At 43.3% G+C, this 18,018-nt stretch overlaps 2 protein-coding genes and 1 non-coding gene across 4 annotated transcripts; 2 read left to right on the top strand and 1 right to left on the bottom strand.

Moving 5' to 3' along the window:
* Nucleotides 1–3,076: 3,076 nt before the first annotated feature.
* idua (alpha-L-iduronidase) lies at nucleotides 3,077–14,941 on the top strand. Of its 2 annotated transcripts, XM_014161532.2 has the most exons (14): nucleotides 3,080–3,473; nucleotides 4,038–4,178; nucleotides 4,315–4,397; nucleotides 9,723–9,830; nucleotides 9,933–10,028; nucleotides 10,198–10,400; nucleotides 10,594–10,773; nucleotides 10,947–11,163; nucleotides 11,638–11,847; nucleotides 13,713–13,834; nucleotides 14,044–14,169; nucleotides 14,317–14,393; nucleotides 14,466–14,566; nucleotides 14,659–14,941. In XM_014161532.2, exons 1-14 carry the CDS (start codon nucleotides 3,325–3,327, stop codon nucleotides 14,757–14,759), a joined length of 1,914 nt encoding a protein of 637 aa, XP_014017007.1. In that variant the 5' UTR covers nucleotides 3,080–3,324; the 3' UTR covers nucleotides 14,760–14,941. The 2 variants fall into 2 exon arrangements, with proteins under 2 accessions (XP_014017008.1, XP_014017007.1); XM_014161533.2 differs by lacking the exon at nucleotides 11,638–11,847 and having other exon boundaries at nucleotides 3,077–3,473.
* trnae-uuc (transfer RNA glutamic acid (anticodon UUC)) lies at nucleotides 11,254–11,329 on the top strand. The gene has a single exon. It is a non-coding gene; the product is annotated as a tRNA-Glu (tRNA).
* LOC106580452 (purpurin) lies at nucleotides 14,917–17,284 on the bottom strand. The gene is made up of 6 exons (XM_014161534.2): nucleotides 17,016–17,284; nucleotides 16,758–16,876; nucleotides 16,428–16,564; nucleotides 16,128–16,240; nucleotides 15,803–16,015; nucleotides 14,917–15,502 (listed from the first exon to the last, which is right to left on the bottom strand). Exons 2-6 carry the CDS (start codon nucleotides 16,872–16,874, stop codon nucleotides 15,492–15,494), a joined length of 591 nt encoding a protein of 196 aa, XP_014017009.1. The 5' UTR covers nucleotides 16,875–16,876; nucleotides 17,016–17,284; the 3' UTR covers nucleotides 14,917–15,491.
* Nucleotides 17,285–18,018: the final 734 nt, after the last annotated feature.

Raw genomic sequence — 18,018 nt, 5'->3', positions numbered from 1 at the left:
CCTCAAGGTTCCGTTTTACGACCACTATTGTTTTCACTATATATTTTACCTCTTGGGGATGTCATTCGAAAACATAATGTTAAATTTCACTGCTATGCGGACGACACACAGCTGTACATTTCAATGAAACATGGTGAAGCCCCAAAATTGCCCTCGCTAGAAGCCTGTGTTTCAGACATAAAGAAGTGGATGGCTGCAAACTTTCTACTTTTAAACTCGGACAAAACAGAGATGCTTGTTCTAGGTCCCAAGAAACAAAGAGATCTTCTGTTGAATCTGACAACTAATCTGGATGGTTGTACAGTCGTCTCAAATAAAACTCTGAAGGACCTCGGGGTTACTCTGGACCCTGATCTCTCTTTTGAAGAACATATCAAGACTGTTTCAAGGACAGCTTTTTCCATCTACGTAACATTGCAAAAATCAGACATTTTCTGTCCAAAAATGACGCAGAAAAATTAATCCATGCTTTTGTTACTTCTAGGCTGGACTACTGCAATGCTCTACTTTCCGGCTACCCGGATAAAGCACTAAATAAACTTCAGTTAGTGCTAAATACGGCTGCTAGAATCCTGACTAGAACCAAAAAATTTGATCATATTACTCCAGTGCTAGCCTCCCTACACTGGCTTCCTGTTAAGGCAAGGGCTGATTTCAAGGTTTTACTGCTAACCTACAAAGCATTACATGGGCTTGCTCCTACCTATCTTTCCGATTTGGTCCTGCCGTACATACCTACACGTACGCTACGGTCACAAGACGCAGGCCTCCTAATTGTCCCTAGAATTTCTAAGCAAACGGCTGGAGGTAGGGCTTTCTCCTATAGAGCTCCATTTTTATGGAATGGTCTGCCTACCAATGTGAGAGATGCAGACTCAGTCTCAACCTATAAGTCTTTACTGAAGACTTATCTCTTCAGTAGGTCCTATGATTAAGTATAGTCTGGCCAGGAGTGTGAAGGTGAACGGAAAGGCTGGAGCAACGAACCGCCCTTGCTGTCTCTGCCTTGCCGGTTCCCCTCTTTCCACTGGGATTCTCTGCCTCTAACCCTTTTACAGGGGCTGAGTCACTGGCCTACTGGTGTTCTTCCATGCCGTCCATGGGGGGGTGCGTCACTTGAGTGGGTTGAGTCACTGACGTGGTCTTCCTGTCTGGGTTGGCGCCCCCCCCCTTGGGTTGTGCCATGGCGGAGATCGTTGTGGGCTATACTCGGCCTTGTCTTAGGACGGTAAGTTGGTGGTTGGAGACATCCCTCTAGTGGTGTGGGGGCTGTGCTTTGGCAAAGTGGGTGGGGTTATATCCTGCCTGTTTGGCCCTGTCCGGGGTATCATCGGATGGGGCCACAGTGTCTTCTGATCCCTCCTGTCTCAGCCTCCAGTATTTATGCTGCAGTAGTTTATGTGTCGGGGGCTAGGGTCAGTCTGTTACATCTGGAGTATTTCTCTTGTCTTATCCGGTGTCCTGTGTGTATTTAAATATGCTCTCTCTAATTCTCTCTTTCTCTCTTTCTGTCTTTCTCTCGGAGGACCTGAGCCCTAGGACCATGCCTCAGGACTACCTGGTATGATGACTCCTTGCTGTCCCCAGTCCACCTGGCCGTGCTGCTGCTCCAGTTTCAACTGTTCTGCCTGCGGCTATGGAACCCTGACCTGTTCACCGGACGTGCTTGTTGCACCCTCGACAACTACTATGATTATTATTATTTGACCATGCTAGTCATTTATGAACATTTTAACATTTTGACCATGTTCTGTTATAATATCCACCCTGCACAGCCAGAAGAGGACTGGCCACCCCTCATAGCCTGGTTCCTCTCTAGGTTTCGTCCTAGGTTTTTGGCCTTTCTAGGGAGTTTTTCCTAGGGAGTTTTTCCTAGCCACCGTGCTTCTTTCACATGCTTTGCTTGCTGTTTGGGGTTTTAGGCTGGGTTTCTGTACAGCACTTTGAGAATATCAGCTGATGTACGAAGGGCTATATAAAAATAAATTTGATTTGATTTGAACGGTTTGGCCATAATGACCATTGTTATGTTTGGAGGAAAAAGGGGGAGGCTTGCAAGCCGAAGAACACCATCCCAACCGTGAAGCACGGGGGTGGCAGCATCATGTTGTGGGGGTGCTTTGCTGCAGGAGGGACTGGTGCACTACACAAAATAGATGGCGTCATGAGGATGGAAAATGATGTGGATATATTGAAGCAACATCTCAAGACAACAGTCAGGAAGTTAAAACTTGGTCACAAATGGGTCTTCCAAATGGACAATGACCCCAAGCATACTTCCAAAGTTGTGGCAAAATGGCTTAAGGACAACAAAGTCAAGGTATTGGAGTGGCCATCACAAAGCCCTGACCTCAATCCTATAGAAAATGTGTGGCCAGAACTGAAAAAGCGCGTGCGTGCAAGGAGGCCTACAAACCTGACTCAGTTACACCAGCTCTGTCAGGAGGAATGGGACAAAATTCACCCAATTTATTGTGGGAAGCTTGTGGAAGGCTACCTGAGACGTTTGACCCAAGTTAAACAATTTAAAGGCAATGCTACCAAATACTAATTGAGTGTATGTAAACTTCTGACCCACTGGGAATGTGATGAAAGAAATAAAAGCTGAAATAAATCATTCTCTCTACTATTATTCTGACATTTCACGTTCTTAAAATAAAGTGGTGATCCTAACTGACCTAAAACAGGGACTTGTTACTTGGATTAAATGTCAGGAATTGTGAAACTGAGTTTAAATGTATTTGGCTAAGGTGTATGTAAACTTCTGACTAAAACTGTACCACATCTACACGGGTGTTATCAGAGTTCTTGTGTTGACTTGTTATATTTCTAATTGACTTTAGATTTGTAACTCCACAAATAAATTTGTCTCATGAAGATGGAATTTACCACATGCAAAACCATTCCCCACATTGGTATCTTGGTTTTAACAGGTACTACCCAATTGTTTTATGTCACCATCCTCTAAATTAAGATTTATGTCAACCTCTGTACAGAATTTGTACCAGATGAAGCTGGGAAAGTGTTTCATGTGTTAAATTTTTTTTATGCTACGAAGAAATGGAGTAGGCAAGAGTAAAAGTCGCTGGTGTTTTACGTCGGCACAATCAGCTGCGCGAGCGGAACTGCAACGTTGATATATGACAACAAACTACTGTACTTAGCTAGCTATCGTTAAAGTACTGAGATATATCATTTAAAATGCTCCTTTATTTCAAGGATGATGCCTAGCTGCTAAACATGTCATAACATTTGCAGCCATTACTTGTGCGACAATGTTTATCTACGTTTTTGTTAGCAGCTTGAGCTAGCTGTCTTGCTAACATGTTCAGTTTGAAGCATCCTGTAAACTTGTTTGTCTTTGCATTGTTGATGACAATACCTAATGCTGTAGGCTCTTCATATGAGATCACAGTGGATGTCGGAAAGCCATCAGGACATCTGAAACATTTCTGGAGGAGCACTGGTTTCTGGTAGGCTGATGCACCTTTTTGATTTCGTTTAGAGTCATGTCATAGAGTCATTTTGTGGCTATGCTACCTTTCATGGCTACTTTCTGTTAGTCAATGACCACTTTGCAACAGTGTTAAAACAAAATATTCAACTAAAACTACCTTATTAAAATAAGGGCAGGACCACATGCAAAAAAACTATTTGTCATAGGCTATTTTGTATTCGTATTTATTTAGGATCCCCATTAGCAGCTACTCTTCCTGGGGTCCAACAACATTAAGGCAGTTAAACAATTTAAAATATTACTATAACACTTTTCACAACACATTACCTGTGTTCCCTCAGGCCACTACTCTACAATCGCATATCTACAATACCAAATCTGTGTGTAGAGTGCATGTTTTTATCGTGTGTATGTGTGTCTCTTCACAGTGCCCGCTGTTCCATAAGGTGTATTTTTATGTTTTTTAAAATCTGATTGACTTTGGTAAACACAGGGATTCCCAATGAGGCAACCACAGAGGAGGCTCAATTTGCCCGACTACTCAGTTCATTGTAAACACATGCTTTCTACCCCTCTCCAGCCCCCCTCTTCCACACACCCATTCCAACCAGTATGACCTGAGCAGGGACCAGGAGCTGAACCTGGCCTACGTGGGCTCTGTCCCCCACAGGGGGATTCAGCAGGTTCGGATCCACTGGATGCTGGAGCTGATCACAGCACAGTGAGTATGGGGGTGCCTGCTTTAGGGCCTTGTGCTGGGTTAGTAAATCAAATATGTAAATGTGAAGTGACCTTTGTAGGTTGTATATCCCATTGTGATATGTCGCGTTAATCTAATTCAGAGTATTGTTTTGTAGCATTGACAAAGGAGAACTCCAGTACAACTTTAGCCAACTGGACCAGCTGATTGACCTCTTGTGGATAAATGGACTACTCCCAGGTACAGTACTTTAACCCACCTGATCTGGTGAAATGTTTTTTATATATATATATATAGAAACAGTTGAAGTCAAAGTTTGCATACACCTTAGCCAACTACATTTAAACTCAGTTTTACACAATTCCTGACATTTAATCCAGGTAAAAGTTCTCCGTCTTAGGTCAGTTAAGATCACCACTTTATTTTAAGAGTGTGAAATGTCAGAATAATAGTAGAGAGAATGATTTATTTAAGCTTTTATTTCTTTCATCACATTCCCAGTGGGTCAGAAGTTTACATACACTCAATTAGTATTTGGTAGCATTGCCTTTAAATTGTTTAACTTGGGTCCAACGTTTCGGGTAGCCTTCCACAAGCTTCCCACAATAAGTTGGAGTCATTAAAACACGTTTTTCAACCACTCCACAATTTTTTGGTTAACAAACTATAGTTTTGGCAAGTCGTTTAGGACATCTACTTTGTGCATAACACAAGTCATTTTTCCAACAATTGACAGAGCTGGTGTAACTGAGTCAGGTTTGTAGGCCTCCTTGCTCGCATACGCTTTTTGAGTTCTGCCCACAGATTTTCTATGGGATTGAGGTCAGGGCTTTGTGATGGCCACACCAATACCTTGACTTTGTTGTCTTTAAGCCAATTTGCCACAACTAAGTATGTTTGGGGTCATTGTCCATTTGGAAGACCCATTTGCGACCAAGCTTAACTTCAAGACTGTTGTCTTGAGATGTTGCTTCAATAAATCCACATGATTTTCCTACCTCATGATGCCATCTATTTAGTGAAGTGCACCAGTCCCTCCTGCAGCAAAGGACCCCCACAACATGATGCTGCCACCCCCGTGCTTCACAGTTGGGATGGTGTTCTTCGGCTTGCAAGCATCCCCCTTTTTCCTCCAAACATAACGATGGTCATTATGGCCAAACAGTTCTATTTTTGTTTCATCAGACCAGAGGACATTTCTCCAAAAAGTACCATCTTTGTCCCCATGTGCAGTTGCAAACCGTAGTCTACCTTTTTTATGGCAGTTTTGGAGCAGTGGCTCTTCCTTGCTGAGTGGCCTTTCAGGTTATGACGATATAGGACTCGTTTTACCGTGGATATAGATACTTTTGTACCTGTTTCCTCCAGCATCTTCACAAGGTCCTTTGCTGCTGTTCTGGGATTGATTTGCACTTTTTGCACCAAAGTACGTTCATCTCTAGGAGACAGAGCGTGTCGTCTTCCTGACCGGTATGACGGCTGCATAGTCCCATGGTGTTTATACTTGCGTACTATTGTTTGTACAGATTAATGTGGTACCTGCAGGCGTTTGGAAATTGCTCCCAAGAATGAACTAGACTTGTGGAGGTCTATAATTTTTTTTCTGAGGTCTTGGCTGACTTCTTTTTATTTTCCCATAATGTCAAGCAAAGAGGCACTGAGTTTGAAGGTAGGCCTTGAAATACATCCACAGGTACACCTCCAATTGACTCAAATGATGTCAATTAGCCTATCAGAAGCTTCTAAAGCCATGACGTAATTTTCCAAGCTGTTTAAAGGCACATTTAATTTAGTGTATGTTAACTTCTGACCCACTGGAATTGTGATACAATGAATAAGTGAAAAAATCTGTCTGTAAACAATTGTTGGAAAAATGACTTGTGTTATGCACAAAGTAGATGTCCTAACCGACTTGCCAAAACTATAGTTTGTTAACAAAAAAATTGTGGAGTGGTTGAAAAACGTGTTTTAATGACTCCAACTTAAGTGTATGTAAACTTCTGACTTCAACTGTATATATATATCTTGTGGCAGACCAGGGGGTTGGGTCAAGACATTTACACAGATCAGACACGGACAGAGTATGATTAGCTCGGTTTCAAGGGTGTTTATTAAATAATAAATCAATAGGGAAAGGATAGTTCTCCCCTATGAGACCCTCTCCGGGATACTGTCTTCAACTATACGGAAGTCACCTTACTTCCCCCAGTCCCCCTCCTCTTTATGGGGCTTGTACAGCTGGTGAGCAATCAGCCCTTGATTACTCACAAACTCCCCAATCAGCCCTGGGCGGAGAGCTCGTCAAGACCTGGCACGTCCGGCAGATGGAGCCATCGCCTCGTGATGTATACTCTGCCTGTCACCAGGCCTCGATGAGTCTCCCCCTGGTGGCTGACCTGCTGTAGGCCCCTATATATGTATATGTGTATATATATGTATATGTGTATATATATGTATATGTATATATATATATTTTTACTGCTCAAAAAAATAAAGGGAACACTTAAACAACACAATGTAACTCCAAGTCAATCACACTTCTGTGAAATCAAACTGTCCACTTAGGAAGCAACACTGATTGACAATTCATTTCACATGCTGTTGTGCAAATGGAATAGACAACAGGTGGAAATTATAGGCAATTTGCAAGACACCCCCAATAAAGGAGTGGTTCTGCAGGTGGGGACCACAGACCACCTCTCAGTTCCTATGCTTCCTGGCTGATGTTTTGGTCACTTTGAATGCTGGCGGTGCTTTCACTCTAGTGGTAGCATGAGACGGAGTCTACAACCCACACAAGTGGCTCAGGTAGTGCAGCTCATCCAGGATGGCACATCAATGCGAGCTGTGGCAAGAAGGTTTGCTGTGTCTGTCAGCGTAGTGTCCAGAGCATGGAGGCGCTACCAGGAGACAGGCCAGTGCATCAGGAGACGTGGAGGAGGCCGTAGGAGGGCAACAACCCAGCAGCAGGACCGCTACCTCCGCCTTTGTGCAAGGAGGAGCAGTAGAAGCACTGCCAGAGCCCTGCAAAATGACCTCCAGCAGGCCACAAATGTGCATGTGTCTGTTTCTGACCATTTGAGCAGACTCCATGAGGGTGGTATGAGGGCCCGACGTCCACAGGTGGGGGTTGTGCTTACAGCCCAACACCGTGCAGGACGTTTGGCATTTGCCAGAGAACACCAAGATTGGCAAATTTGCCAATGGCGCCCTGTGCTCTTCACAGATGAAAGCAGGTTCACACTGAGCACGTGACAGACGTGACAGAGTCTGGAGACGCCGTGGAGAACGTTCTGCTGCCTGCAACATCCTCCAGCATGACCGGTTTGGCGGTGGGTCAGTCATGGTGTGGGGTGGCATTTCTTTGGGGGGCCGCACAGCCCTCCATGTGCTCGCCAGAGGTAGCCTGACTGCCATTAGGTACCGAGATGAGATCCTCAGACCCCTTGTGAGACCATGTGCTGGTGCGGTTGGCCCTGGGTTCCTCCTAATGCAAGACAATGCTAGACCTTATGTGGCTGGAGTGTGTCAGCAGTTCCTGCAAGAGGAAGGCATTGATGCTATGGACTGGCCCGCCCGTTCCCCAGACCTGAATCCAATTGAGCACATCTGGGACATCATGTCTCGCTCCATCTACCAACGCCACGTTGCACCACAGACTGTCCAGGAGTTGGCGGATGCTTTAGTCCAGGTCTGGGAGGAGATCGCTCAGGAGACCATCCGCCACCTCATCAGGAGCATGCCCAGGCATTGTAGGGAGAACATACAGGCACGTGGAGGCCACACACACTACTGAGCCTCATTTTGACTTGTTTTAAGGACATTACATCAAAGTTGGATCAGCCTGTAGTGTGGTTTTCCACTTTAATTTTGAGTGTGACTCCAAATCCAGACCTCCATGGGTTGATAAATTGGATTTCCATTGATTATTTTTGTGTGATTTTTGTTGTCAGCACATTCAACTATGTAAAGAAAAAAGTATTTAATAAGATTATTTCATTCATTCAGATCTAGGATGTGTTATTTTAGTGTTCCCTTTTTTTTTTGAGCAGTGTGTGTATATATATATATATATGTATGTGTGTGTGTGTGTGTGTGTGTATACACTGAGCAAAAGTATAAATGCAACAATTTCAAAGATTTTAGAGTTACAGTTCATGTAAGGAAATTGATTTCACATGACTGGGAATACAGATATGCATATGTTGGTTTCAGATACACACCCCAATTATTTTTTATTTTTTTAAAGGTATCAGAAAACCAGTCAGTACCACAATTTGCCTCATCCAGAGCGACACATGTCCTTCACAGAGTTGATCAGGCTGTTGATTGTGGCCTGTGAAATGTTTCCCTATTCCTCTTCAACGGCTCTGCGAAGTTGCTAGATATTAGCGGGAACTGGAACACGCTGTCGTACATGTCGATCCAGAGCATCCCAAACCTGCTCAATGGCTTACATGTCTTGTGAGTATGCAGGCCACGGAAGAACTGGGACATTTTCATATTCCAGGAATTGTGTACAGATCCTTGTGACATGGGATTATGCATTATCATGCTGAAACATGAGGTGATGGCAGCAGATGAATGGCACGACAATGGGCCTCAGGATCTCGTCACGGTATCTCTGTCCATTCAAATAGACATTGATAAAATGCAATTGTGTTTGTTGTCTGTAGCTTATGACAGCCCATACCATAACCCCACCACCACGGGGCACTCTGTTCACAACATTGACATCTGCTAACTGCCCGCCCACACAACGCCATACACGCTGTCTGCCATCTGCCCGGTACAGTTGAAACCGGGATTCATCTGTGAAGAGCACACTTCTCCAGCGTGCCAGCAGCCATCGAAGGTGAGCATTTGCCCACTGAAGTTGTATACGACGCCGAATTGCAGTCATGTCAACACTCTGGTGAGGACAAAGAGCACGCAGATGAGCTTCCCTGACAGCTTGTGCAGAAATTCTTCAGTTGTCCGGGTGATGGTCTCAGATGATCCCGCAGGTGAAGAAACTGAATGTGGAAGTCCTGGGCTGGCGTGGTTACAAGTGGTCTGCAGTTGTGAGGCTGGTTGGACGTACTGCCAAATTCTCTAAAATGACGTTAGAGGCGGCATATGGTAGAGAAATTAACATTCAATTCTCTGGCAGCAGATCTGGTGGGCGTGCCAGTTGCATGCTCCCTCAACTTGAGACATCTGTGGCCTTGTGTTGTGTGACAAAACTGCACATTTTAGAGTGGCCTTTTATTGTCCCCAGCACAAGATACACCTGTGTAATGACCATGCTTTTTAATCAGTTTCTTGATATGCCGTACCAGTCAGGGGGATGGATTATCTTGGCAAAAGAGAAATGCTCACTAACATGTAAACAAATTTGTGCACAACAGTTGAGAAAAAACCTTTTTGTGTGTATGGAAAATGTCTGGGATCTTTTATTTCAGCTCATGGAACCAAAACTTTACATGTTGCATTTATATTTTTGTTCAGTATATGCTTTCTCAGTAGTATTTTTCTCTTTGACTATGGTTCAGAATGAGTTTTTTTTCTACTTGTTTGTTGCAGGTTTTGAATTGATGGGCAGTGTGAACAACTACTTCACCAACTTTGAAGACAAAATGCAGGTGGTGGAGTGGAGAAACCTGGTGCATCTCATTGCAAAGAGGTATATTGGTGGGTATACTGTTCAGTGATAGGGGAACACACAGTAACATATGTAATCTTATGGATCATATAAATGGTATACTCAATAACACTATTCATCCTGAATTACAGAGAAGTATGGCTTGGGAAGTGTATCTCTGTGGAACTTTGAAACATGGAATGAACCAAACAATCATGACTTTGACAACGTCACTGTGTCTATCCAAGGTATAAAAATAAATAAAAATATTCCGACAGGTGGCATCAGTACTGTACCATCATACTTTCTGTCAGGAATGAAAGAAAGCATAATATAATCTCATCTGATGAATAATAATTTGTATGGAGTCTGTATCTCAGCACCCACTAGAGGCTATTGGTCTGCTTCCACCTCCAGGGTTCCTGAACTACTATGATGCCTGTTCTGAGGGTCTGCGGGCTGCCAGTAGGGCCCTGCGCTTCGGCGGTCCAGGAGACTCCTGCCACACCCCACCACACTCCCCCTACTGCTGGGCCATGCTGCAGCACTGCTACAATGGCACCAACTTCTTCACTGGGGAGACAGGGGTGCGGCTGGACTACATCGCCCTGCACAAAAAGGTGGGCCTGGGACTGTGGTGTGTGTAAACTGCACACCTTCGTTACTATGTTTTAACCATTATTCTGTCTGACTCTGGTCTCCTAACAAGAGAATAGTGCCTAATCCTGACAATTGCAGCACTCACAGTTTCAGGATGAAAACTAGCTTGGGCTTGTGAGACTCAGTTCAAGTTGAGGTTTTGCTTTCTTTCAGGGTGGAGGCTATTCATTACCCATCATGGAACAGGAGATCCAGACAGTGAGAGAGATCCAGGAGCATTTCCCTCTCTTCCGAACTCTGCCGGTTTACAATGATGAGGCCGATCCATTGGTGGGCTGGTCGAAACCTCTGGCGTGGAGGGCTGATGTGACATATGCAGCCATGGTGGTCAAGGTATGAAATAGTTAACTGACTTATCTGTTGTCTGTCCTGATTGCTGTCTCCTATGTCCACCAGGTTTGGGGTCAATTCCAAACTTTCCTCATTGAAATTGGAATTTCAGTATACTGTGCTTATTGAATTGACTGTATTGAAATGGAATTGACCCGAACCCTGCTTTCCACCAGGTGATCTCCCAACACCAGGACCTGCTGTTGTCTGACCAGAACAACACCATCAACTACACCCTGCTAAGCAATGACAATGCCTTCCTCAGCTACCACCCTCATCCGTTCACCCAGCGCACCCTGACGGCACGCTTCCAAGTCAACAACACCGAGCCCCCCCACGTCCAGCTGCTCAGGAAGCCTGTACTGACCGTCATGGGGCTGCTTGCTCTGCTAGGTGAGGCTTTCTCCTGTACTGACCATCATGGGGCTGCTCGCTCTATTTATTTACTTCACCCTTATTTAACCAGGTAGGCCAGTTGAGAACGGTCCCGTGTGGCTCAGTTGGTAGAGCATGGTGTTTTCAACGCCAGGGTTGTGGGTTCGATTCCCACGGGGGACCAGTACGGGGGAATAATGTATGCATTCACTACTGTAAGTCGCTCTGGATAAGAGCGTCTGCTAAATGACTAAAATGTAATGTAAATGAGAACAAGTTTTCATTTACAACTGCGACCTGGCCAAGATAGAGCAAAGCCGTGCGACAAAAACAAAATAGAGTTACACATAAACAAACATACAGTCAATAACATAAGTGTATAGAACTGTTTTTTTTTTTTTTCACCAAATTTAGGTGGGACTTAATCTGTCTACCCAGATGTTATAACTTTATGAAATGTTTAGTTTTTTTAAATTGTTGTTTTGCAAAAAGGAGAGACTCAGGTACTGTCTGAGGTTGTGGAGGTTGGGGGGACCAACAACCGCACTGTGGGGGTCCTTGCCAGCACCCATGACCCCCTCATGTCCTGGACCTCTGACAGCTGGCAGGCCACTGTGCTGATCTACAACAGCGATGACAACAGCACATCTACCACCACTGACCTCATTTGGGTCTCTCTCAAAGGATTCACAGGACAGAAAGGTGGGTGTTGACGAATGTCTCTGAATCAGGACTAAGTTTTACTTCATAGTGCATTCAGAAAGAATTCAGACCTCTTCCCTTTTTCCACATTGTTACGTTACAGCCTTATTCTAAAATTGATTAAATAAAAAAAATCCTTAAATCTACACACAATACCCCATAATGACAAAGCGAAAACAGATTTTTAGAAGTCTTTGCAAATGTATAAAAAAAATAAACATACCTTAATATTTATGTAAATCAGACACTTTTCTATGAGACTCGAAATTGAGCTTAGGTGCATCCTGTTTCCATTGATCATCCTTGATATTTCTACAACTTGGAGTCCACTTATGGTAAATTCAATTTATTGAACATGATTTGGAAAGGCACACACCTGTCTATATAAGGTTCCACAAAACAAAGCCATGAGGTCAAAGGAATTGTCCGTAGAGCTCCGAGAAAGGATTGTGTCGGCACAGATCTGGGGAGGTGTACCAAAAAATGTCTGCAGCATGGAAGGTCCCCAAGAACAGTGGCCTCCATCATTCTTAAACGGAAGAAGTTTGGAACCACCAAGACTCTTCCTAGAGCTGGCCGCCCGGTCAAACTGAGCAATCGGAGAAGAAAGGCCTTGGTCAGGGAGGTGAACAAGAATCCAATGGTCACTTTGACAGAGCTCCTCTGTGGAGATGGGAGAACCTTCCAGAAGGACAACCATTGGTGGAGTGCTACACAAATCAGGCTTTATGGTAGAGTGGCCAGACGGAAGCCACTCCTCACTAAAAGGCACATGACAGCCCCCTTGGAGTTTTCCAAAAGGCACCTAAAGACTCTCAGACCATGAGAAACATGATTCTCTGGTCTGATGAAACCAAGATTGAACTCTTTGGCCTAAATTCCAAGCGCCATGTCTGGAGGAAACCTGGCACCATCCCTATGGTGAAGCATGGCGGTGGCAGCATCATGCTGTAGGGACCATTTTCAGCGGCAGGGACTGGGAGACTAGTCAGGATCGAGGCAAAGATGAACGGAACAAAGTACAGAGTGATCCTTGATGAAAATCTGCTCCAGAGCGCTCAGGACCTCAGACTGGGGGCAAAGGTTTACCTTCCAACAGGACAACGACCCTAAGCACACAGCCAAGACAACGCAGGAGTGGCTTCGGGACAACTCTCTGAATGTCCTTGAGTGGCCTAGCCAGAGCCCGGACTTTAACCCGATCGAGAAACTCCCAAAATACAGGTGTGCCAAGCTTGTAGCGTCATACCCAAGAAGTCTCAATAATGTAATCGCTGCCAAAGGTACTGGATTAAAGGGTCTGAATACTTATGTAAATGTGGTGTTTCAGTTTAATTGTAATAAATGAGCAAACATTTCTAAAAACGTTTTACATTTTAGTCATTTAGCAGACGCTCTTATCCAGAGCGACAGTAGTGAATGCATACATTTCATTTCATGCATTTCTTTTTTTGTACTGGCCCCCCGTGGGAATCGAACCCACAACCCTGGCGTTGCACACACCATGCTCTACCAACTGAGCTACAGGGAAGAGCCTTTTTAAAACCTTTGTTTTATCATTATGGGGTATTTTGTGTGTGTGTGTGTATATTGATACAAAAACTATTTAATACATTTTAGAATAAATGTAAGTAACAAAATGTGGATGAAGTCAAGGAGTTTGAATACTTTCCGAATGCACTGTATGTACTCAACTTTAAATGCTTCTTTGATGTTGCAAACAACATTGCAGTTGGATTAAAATGTATTACTCATTTTACAGTATGTTGACATACTCAGTTCTGTAAGTATTGGATTTGAACTGTGTTAGTAGATGAGCAAAAGAGTGACTTCAGCAGTTTCATGAATTGCGATTTTGACTTCAGGACTTGTGTATGTGACATATTACCTGGACAACAATGTGACCAACCCATCCCAGCTGTGGCAGAGCATGGGCAGCCCAGACTACCCCACAGCAGAGCAGTTCAGACAGCTGAGGAACATTGAGGTACAAATAAAAACACCCTCTTCCATGAAAATAACATTTCTCTCAAATAACTAGTCTCACTCTCAATAAGTAAGCTTGTATTTCAGTCAATCACATCATATATTCCTCTTTGTTTTAAGTGACAGCAATGTATGAACATGGTCTTTTTTTATGGAATGAACTACAGCCATTGTAGCTGAGCTGAATGGTTTGTGTTGATTTACCCCCAGGATCCTCAGATGGATGGACCTCTGCCCTTCCCTGCTGAAGGCATCCTGACCATGCGGGCCAAGCTCTATGTGCCCTCTGTCCTCCTCATACATGTGTGTGCCCAGCCCAAGGCCACGCCAGACCAGGTCAGTGCCACCAGCTGACATGGGCTTTGATGACAGTATTATCCACACCTTGGTGATTAATTTGTCTATTATTTCTCAGGATGTTATTTTCAAACTGTCCTGTTAAATCATCAATACCCTAACTGTATTTTATTGATCTCCTGTAAGGTGAATGGATTGCGATTCATCAGCATCACAAAAAGCCAAGTTATGATTGTGTGGAAAGATCATTGTGTAAATTCCAAGTAAGTACTTTTTTGGGGGGGGGGGGGCTCTTCTACTTAGTGGTGAGTTGACATGTTGTATTTTATTTGTAGGTGCATTAAGACGTTTGAGGTGGAGTTCTCCAAAGACCAGGAAGAATTCAAGAGGGTAAACACCCGGGATACCATTTTCACGTCCTATGTATTTTCACCAGGTAAGAATGGTTTAGAAAGTTCAAACTTTCTTTTGTGATCTTATGCAATAGTTGGCCTGTATTAAGCATTGTGGATTCTCATTTGATTACAGAAAACCTGGAGGTTAGTGGTAGCTATAGAGTACGAGCTGTGGACTACTGGGGAAGAACTGGAGAATATTCACTGACTGAGAAATATTCAGAGGAAAACTAAAAGTGTTTCCTACATGGTACCATGACATTGTACAAAAGCATATTTTTTGTTGTTACATTTTTACTTTCAGAAAATATAATCAGCATTATTGCTGCTCCAATGTATTGTTGACATGGAATAATTTTTCAATACAAATATTTTGTCATTTCACAATCAATAAGTAAAATTATTTATTTGATGTATTTTTTTTATACCATTTTGAATCTTTTTTTAATGCTCATGAGACAGTGATAACATTAGAATGCTCATGTTTTTCCCCTGGACAATGTACTCACCAAGCCAACTAAGTTTCTTTAAACTGTATTGTTGCCATCACAAACTGATGTACAGTGAATGAGCGAAAACGCAGTGGTGTTAATATTCATATAGGTATTTCTGTGATGTAGCATCTACCTCCGTTGGATTGGTGCAGGCATCATGCTCAAATGTACAATTATTTTTATATACAGTACCAGTCAAATGTTTGGACACCTACTCAATTTTTACATTGTAGAATAATAGTGAAGGCAATAGTTTTGATGTCTTCACTATTATTCTACAATGTAGAAAATAAAGTAGGTGTCCAAACTTTTGACTGGTACTGTACATGAGGGGCATAACATTTTAACATTTTTATATAAAAAAAAATCTCTTATGCCATTTCCCTCTTCAGTCATCAGTAAATATCTCTGTCCAAGCCAACACGTTGTAGGGATCCCTTGACAGCACAACATGTTCCTTCTTAGTAGACATTCAGCAAGCTCCTGTTGAGCAGAGAAAAATCAGAAGTGGGTCAACTGGCATGCTAAATTTGTTGGACATCCCAAAAATAAACATTTGCTTTAGTTGTAGAAAGCACATTTATGCTGGTAATAAATATTTGTTGAGTAGGAGATGAGTTAAGTAACTCTCAGTGAATGTTTGTAAAGGCGGCACTCAGCATTTACAGTAATGCAGACTGATCCTTCCTCTTTGATGGTGTAGTCCGGATTACTGTAAAGCATTTCATAACAATTGTTGATGTAAGGGCTTTATATATAAAATAGGAAAAATGTAACCCTTACCAGACTGCAGCACGGGCTCAAATTGTCCGGCCATGCAGATCTCTTCCTGCTTGGCGCGAATGCTCCTCTGGATGGCTGGTGGCAGGCCACGGGGGTTACGGGAGAATATCAGGGAGTAGCCATCCTCACAGCTTCCATCGTCCTTCAGGGTACGGCAGGCATATGTGATGGCATAGTTGTCATAGTCGGTGTCAATCACCCAGTAGTTGTCACCTGAGAGAAGAGGAGAGTATTGTGAGTATCGAGCGCGGCTTACTGGTTGTTATTGCTGCGTCTCTGTGCCTGTAAGTGTATTTGTATATAACGATATATTCAGAAGACGTACCTCCGCTGGACAGATAGCTGGCCAGGCCCTGGTAGTTCATGAACATCTTTCCAGGGTTGGCAGAGTCTGGCACAGTGTACTGGGCAGCCATGTCAGCGCACACAACCCAGAATCTGTAAATAGGTGAAAGTATTTCCAATCAACTTATCATAGATACAGTATTCATGTAAAATGGCTTTAAGTTACAAACATGTAGTAGATGTAAGGTTTTCAGTTTGACCCTTATACACAGATTCGGAAAGCCATGTTCAATTTTTAAGACTAATGTTTCATCAGAAATAACCTTCATGCAGCTCTTACCCGAAAAGTGTGACACGTCCCTTGGAGGCGGCGACCATGGAGCCGTCGTCACCGATGGTGTACTCAGCTGAGATGTTGTCCTGGAGGAACAGTCCCTCAGGGTCCTTCTTCTGCAGAGCGTACCACTTCCCTGCGTACTGGAGCACACACAGATAAACTGGTTGAAGAGCCTTGCAGGTAGCCTAGGAAATTATTATTTCCTCCATACTGGAGCAGGAGTGTTGCAACTATTTTTCTAGCTGTGTACTGTGGCTCTAGCACATAAAAACATAGATGTAGGGCCTTGCAGGACAGCTTGGTCTTCTATAGAGGGCTGTTTGTTTTACTCACTCTCTTGGGGTCAAAGTCCTCCTTGACATTGAAGCTGTCCACCACACAGGAGGCAGCCCAACTCTGCTCCAGACCCGCCAGGAGCACCACTACAAGGGCCAGCATATGGAAGTCCATTTCTAGAGAAGAGAGATATTCTATAAGTATAACTTCATATGTAATAAAAACAAATCAATATTTTGATAGAGCACAATAGCTGTTCCTCTCAATTGGGAACTACATTCTTATAAAAAGCCTATAATATTCGCAAAAACGTACCTTTTCAGGAACAAAGCAAGAGGTTAAGCTTCAATGAAGTTGCAGGTATGCGTTTCTCTTCTGTCAAGGATCCTTATATACCCAAGGCATAGACGAGCTCACTGATTATTTTCACATCTTGGTCCTAAATGGAGGGTTAAATCTTAATCTATTACTAATCCAGTTAACAAAATCCTGCCCATAAACTGTTGCACTCTCCCATACACAATGAAATGGCTTTATGTAATTGGAGCAAGGGTGTATACTAGTCTAAACACAGAGAAAGCACGTCTAGGGAATTAAGTTTACCTTAGCCAAGCCAAAGTACTGTTTACACATGGGCATGGCAACACCAAGGTATTAGATAGTTCTTTAGTGACATGGAAATTAAATGGAAATAAATTACATGCATTTCTTATCAGTTGGTATCACTTTCTTTGAACTCATAAAACATATTCATTGAACAATTATAAATAAAGAGGGATTGGATGTCAAGTTCATGCAGTTGTAAGAGTAAACAATTATTCAATTGTAAGGATACACGCTTTATGAAATGAACAGTCCACGTGGGACTTTATGTTCCTGCCCCTGGGTTAAGTAACATGATCTGTTGCACCAGTTTGGTTCTGTAATCCCAGACATAATGTCCTTGGACAGGAGACCGCTGAAGCGCATTACAAGAGGGTTGACGCCAGGTGAAATGAGTGCATAAGTGTCATTTCAGTGAGCAAGGCCATACATTGGATCATCCCTTGCTAATTTATACTGTGCACTATAGATAATATACATAGTTGACAAATAAAGCTTTTGTATTTTTCTATTATTAACCACTTCTGTCATTGTTGCTGCTTATATTTAGCCTGGGGATGAGCTTGAATTACTGCGCCTTTGCACCGTTGGCTTTCGGCCATGACAGCACAGTGCCAGGTCAAGGGTCTGCTCCACTCCAGTCATTACAGCAGACCACAGTCCTCCTATTTACGTGCATGGCCATGACACAGAACAGTACGATCTTGTTTCATGT

This window comes from Salmo salar, chromosome ssa20 (genome assembly GCF_905237065.1).
Source record: "Salmo salar chromosome ssa20, Ssal_v3.1, whole genome shotgun sequence".
In the NCBI taxonomy this organism is placed as follows: Eukaryota; Metazoa; Chordata; class Actinopteri; order Salmoniformes; family Salmonidae; genus Salmo; species Salmo salar.
The sequence above is the reverse complement of the archived record's forward strand: the minus strand, read 5'-3'. Positions and strand labels throughout refer to the sequence as shown.

What these genes read in the sequence shown, in the direction of transcription:
- idua (XM_014161532.2), top strand. Translation starts at nt 3,325, where the DNA reads ATGTTCAGTTTGAAGCATCCTGTAAACTTGTTTGTCTTTGCATTGTTG. An exon ending in CTGGAGCTGATCACAGCACA is followed by an intron (nt 4,179 to 4,314) that starts GTGAGTATGGGG and finishes ATTGTTTTGTAG; the next exon opens with CATTGACAAAGGAGAACTCC. An exon ending in GATAAATGGACTACTCCCAG is followed by an intron (nt 4,398 to 9,722) that starts GTACAGTACTTT and finishes TGTTTGTTGCAG; the next exon opens with GTTTTGAATTGATGGGCAGT.
- LOC106580452 (XM_014161534.2), bottom strand. Translation starts at nt 16,874, where the DNA reads ATGGACTTCCATATGCTGGCCCTTGTAGTGGTGCTCCTGGCGGGTCTG. An exon ending in GGACGTGTCACACTTTTCGG is followed by an intron (nt 16,241 to 16,427) that starts GTAAGAGCTGCA and finishes ACCTATTTACAG; the next exon opens with ATTCTGGGTTGTGTGCGCTG. An exon ending in CAGCTATCTGTCCAGCGGAG is followed by an intron (nt 16,016 to 16,127) that starts GTACGTCTTCTG and finishes CTCTTCTCTCAG; the next exon opens with GTGACAACTACTGGGTGATT.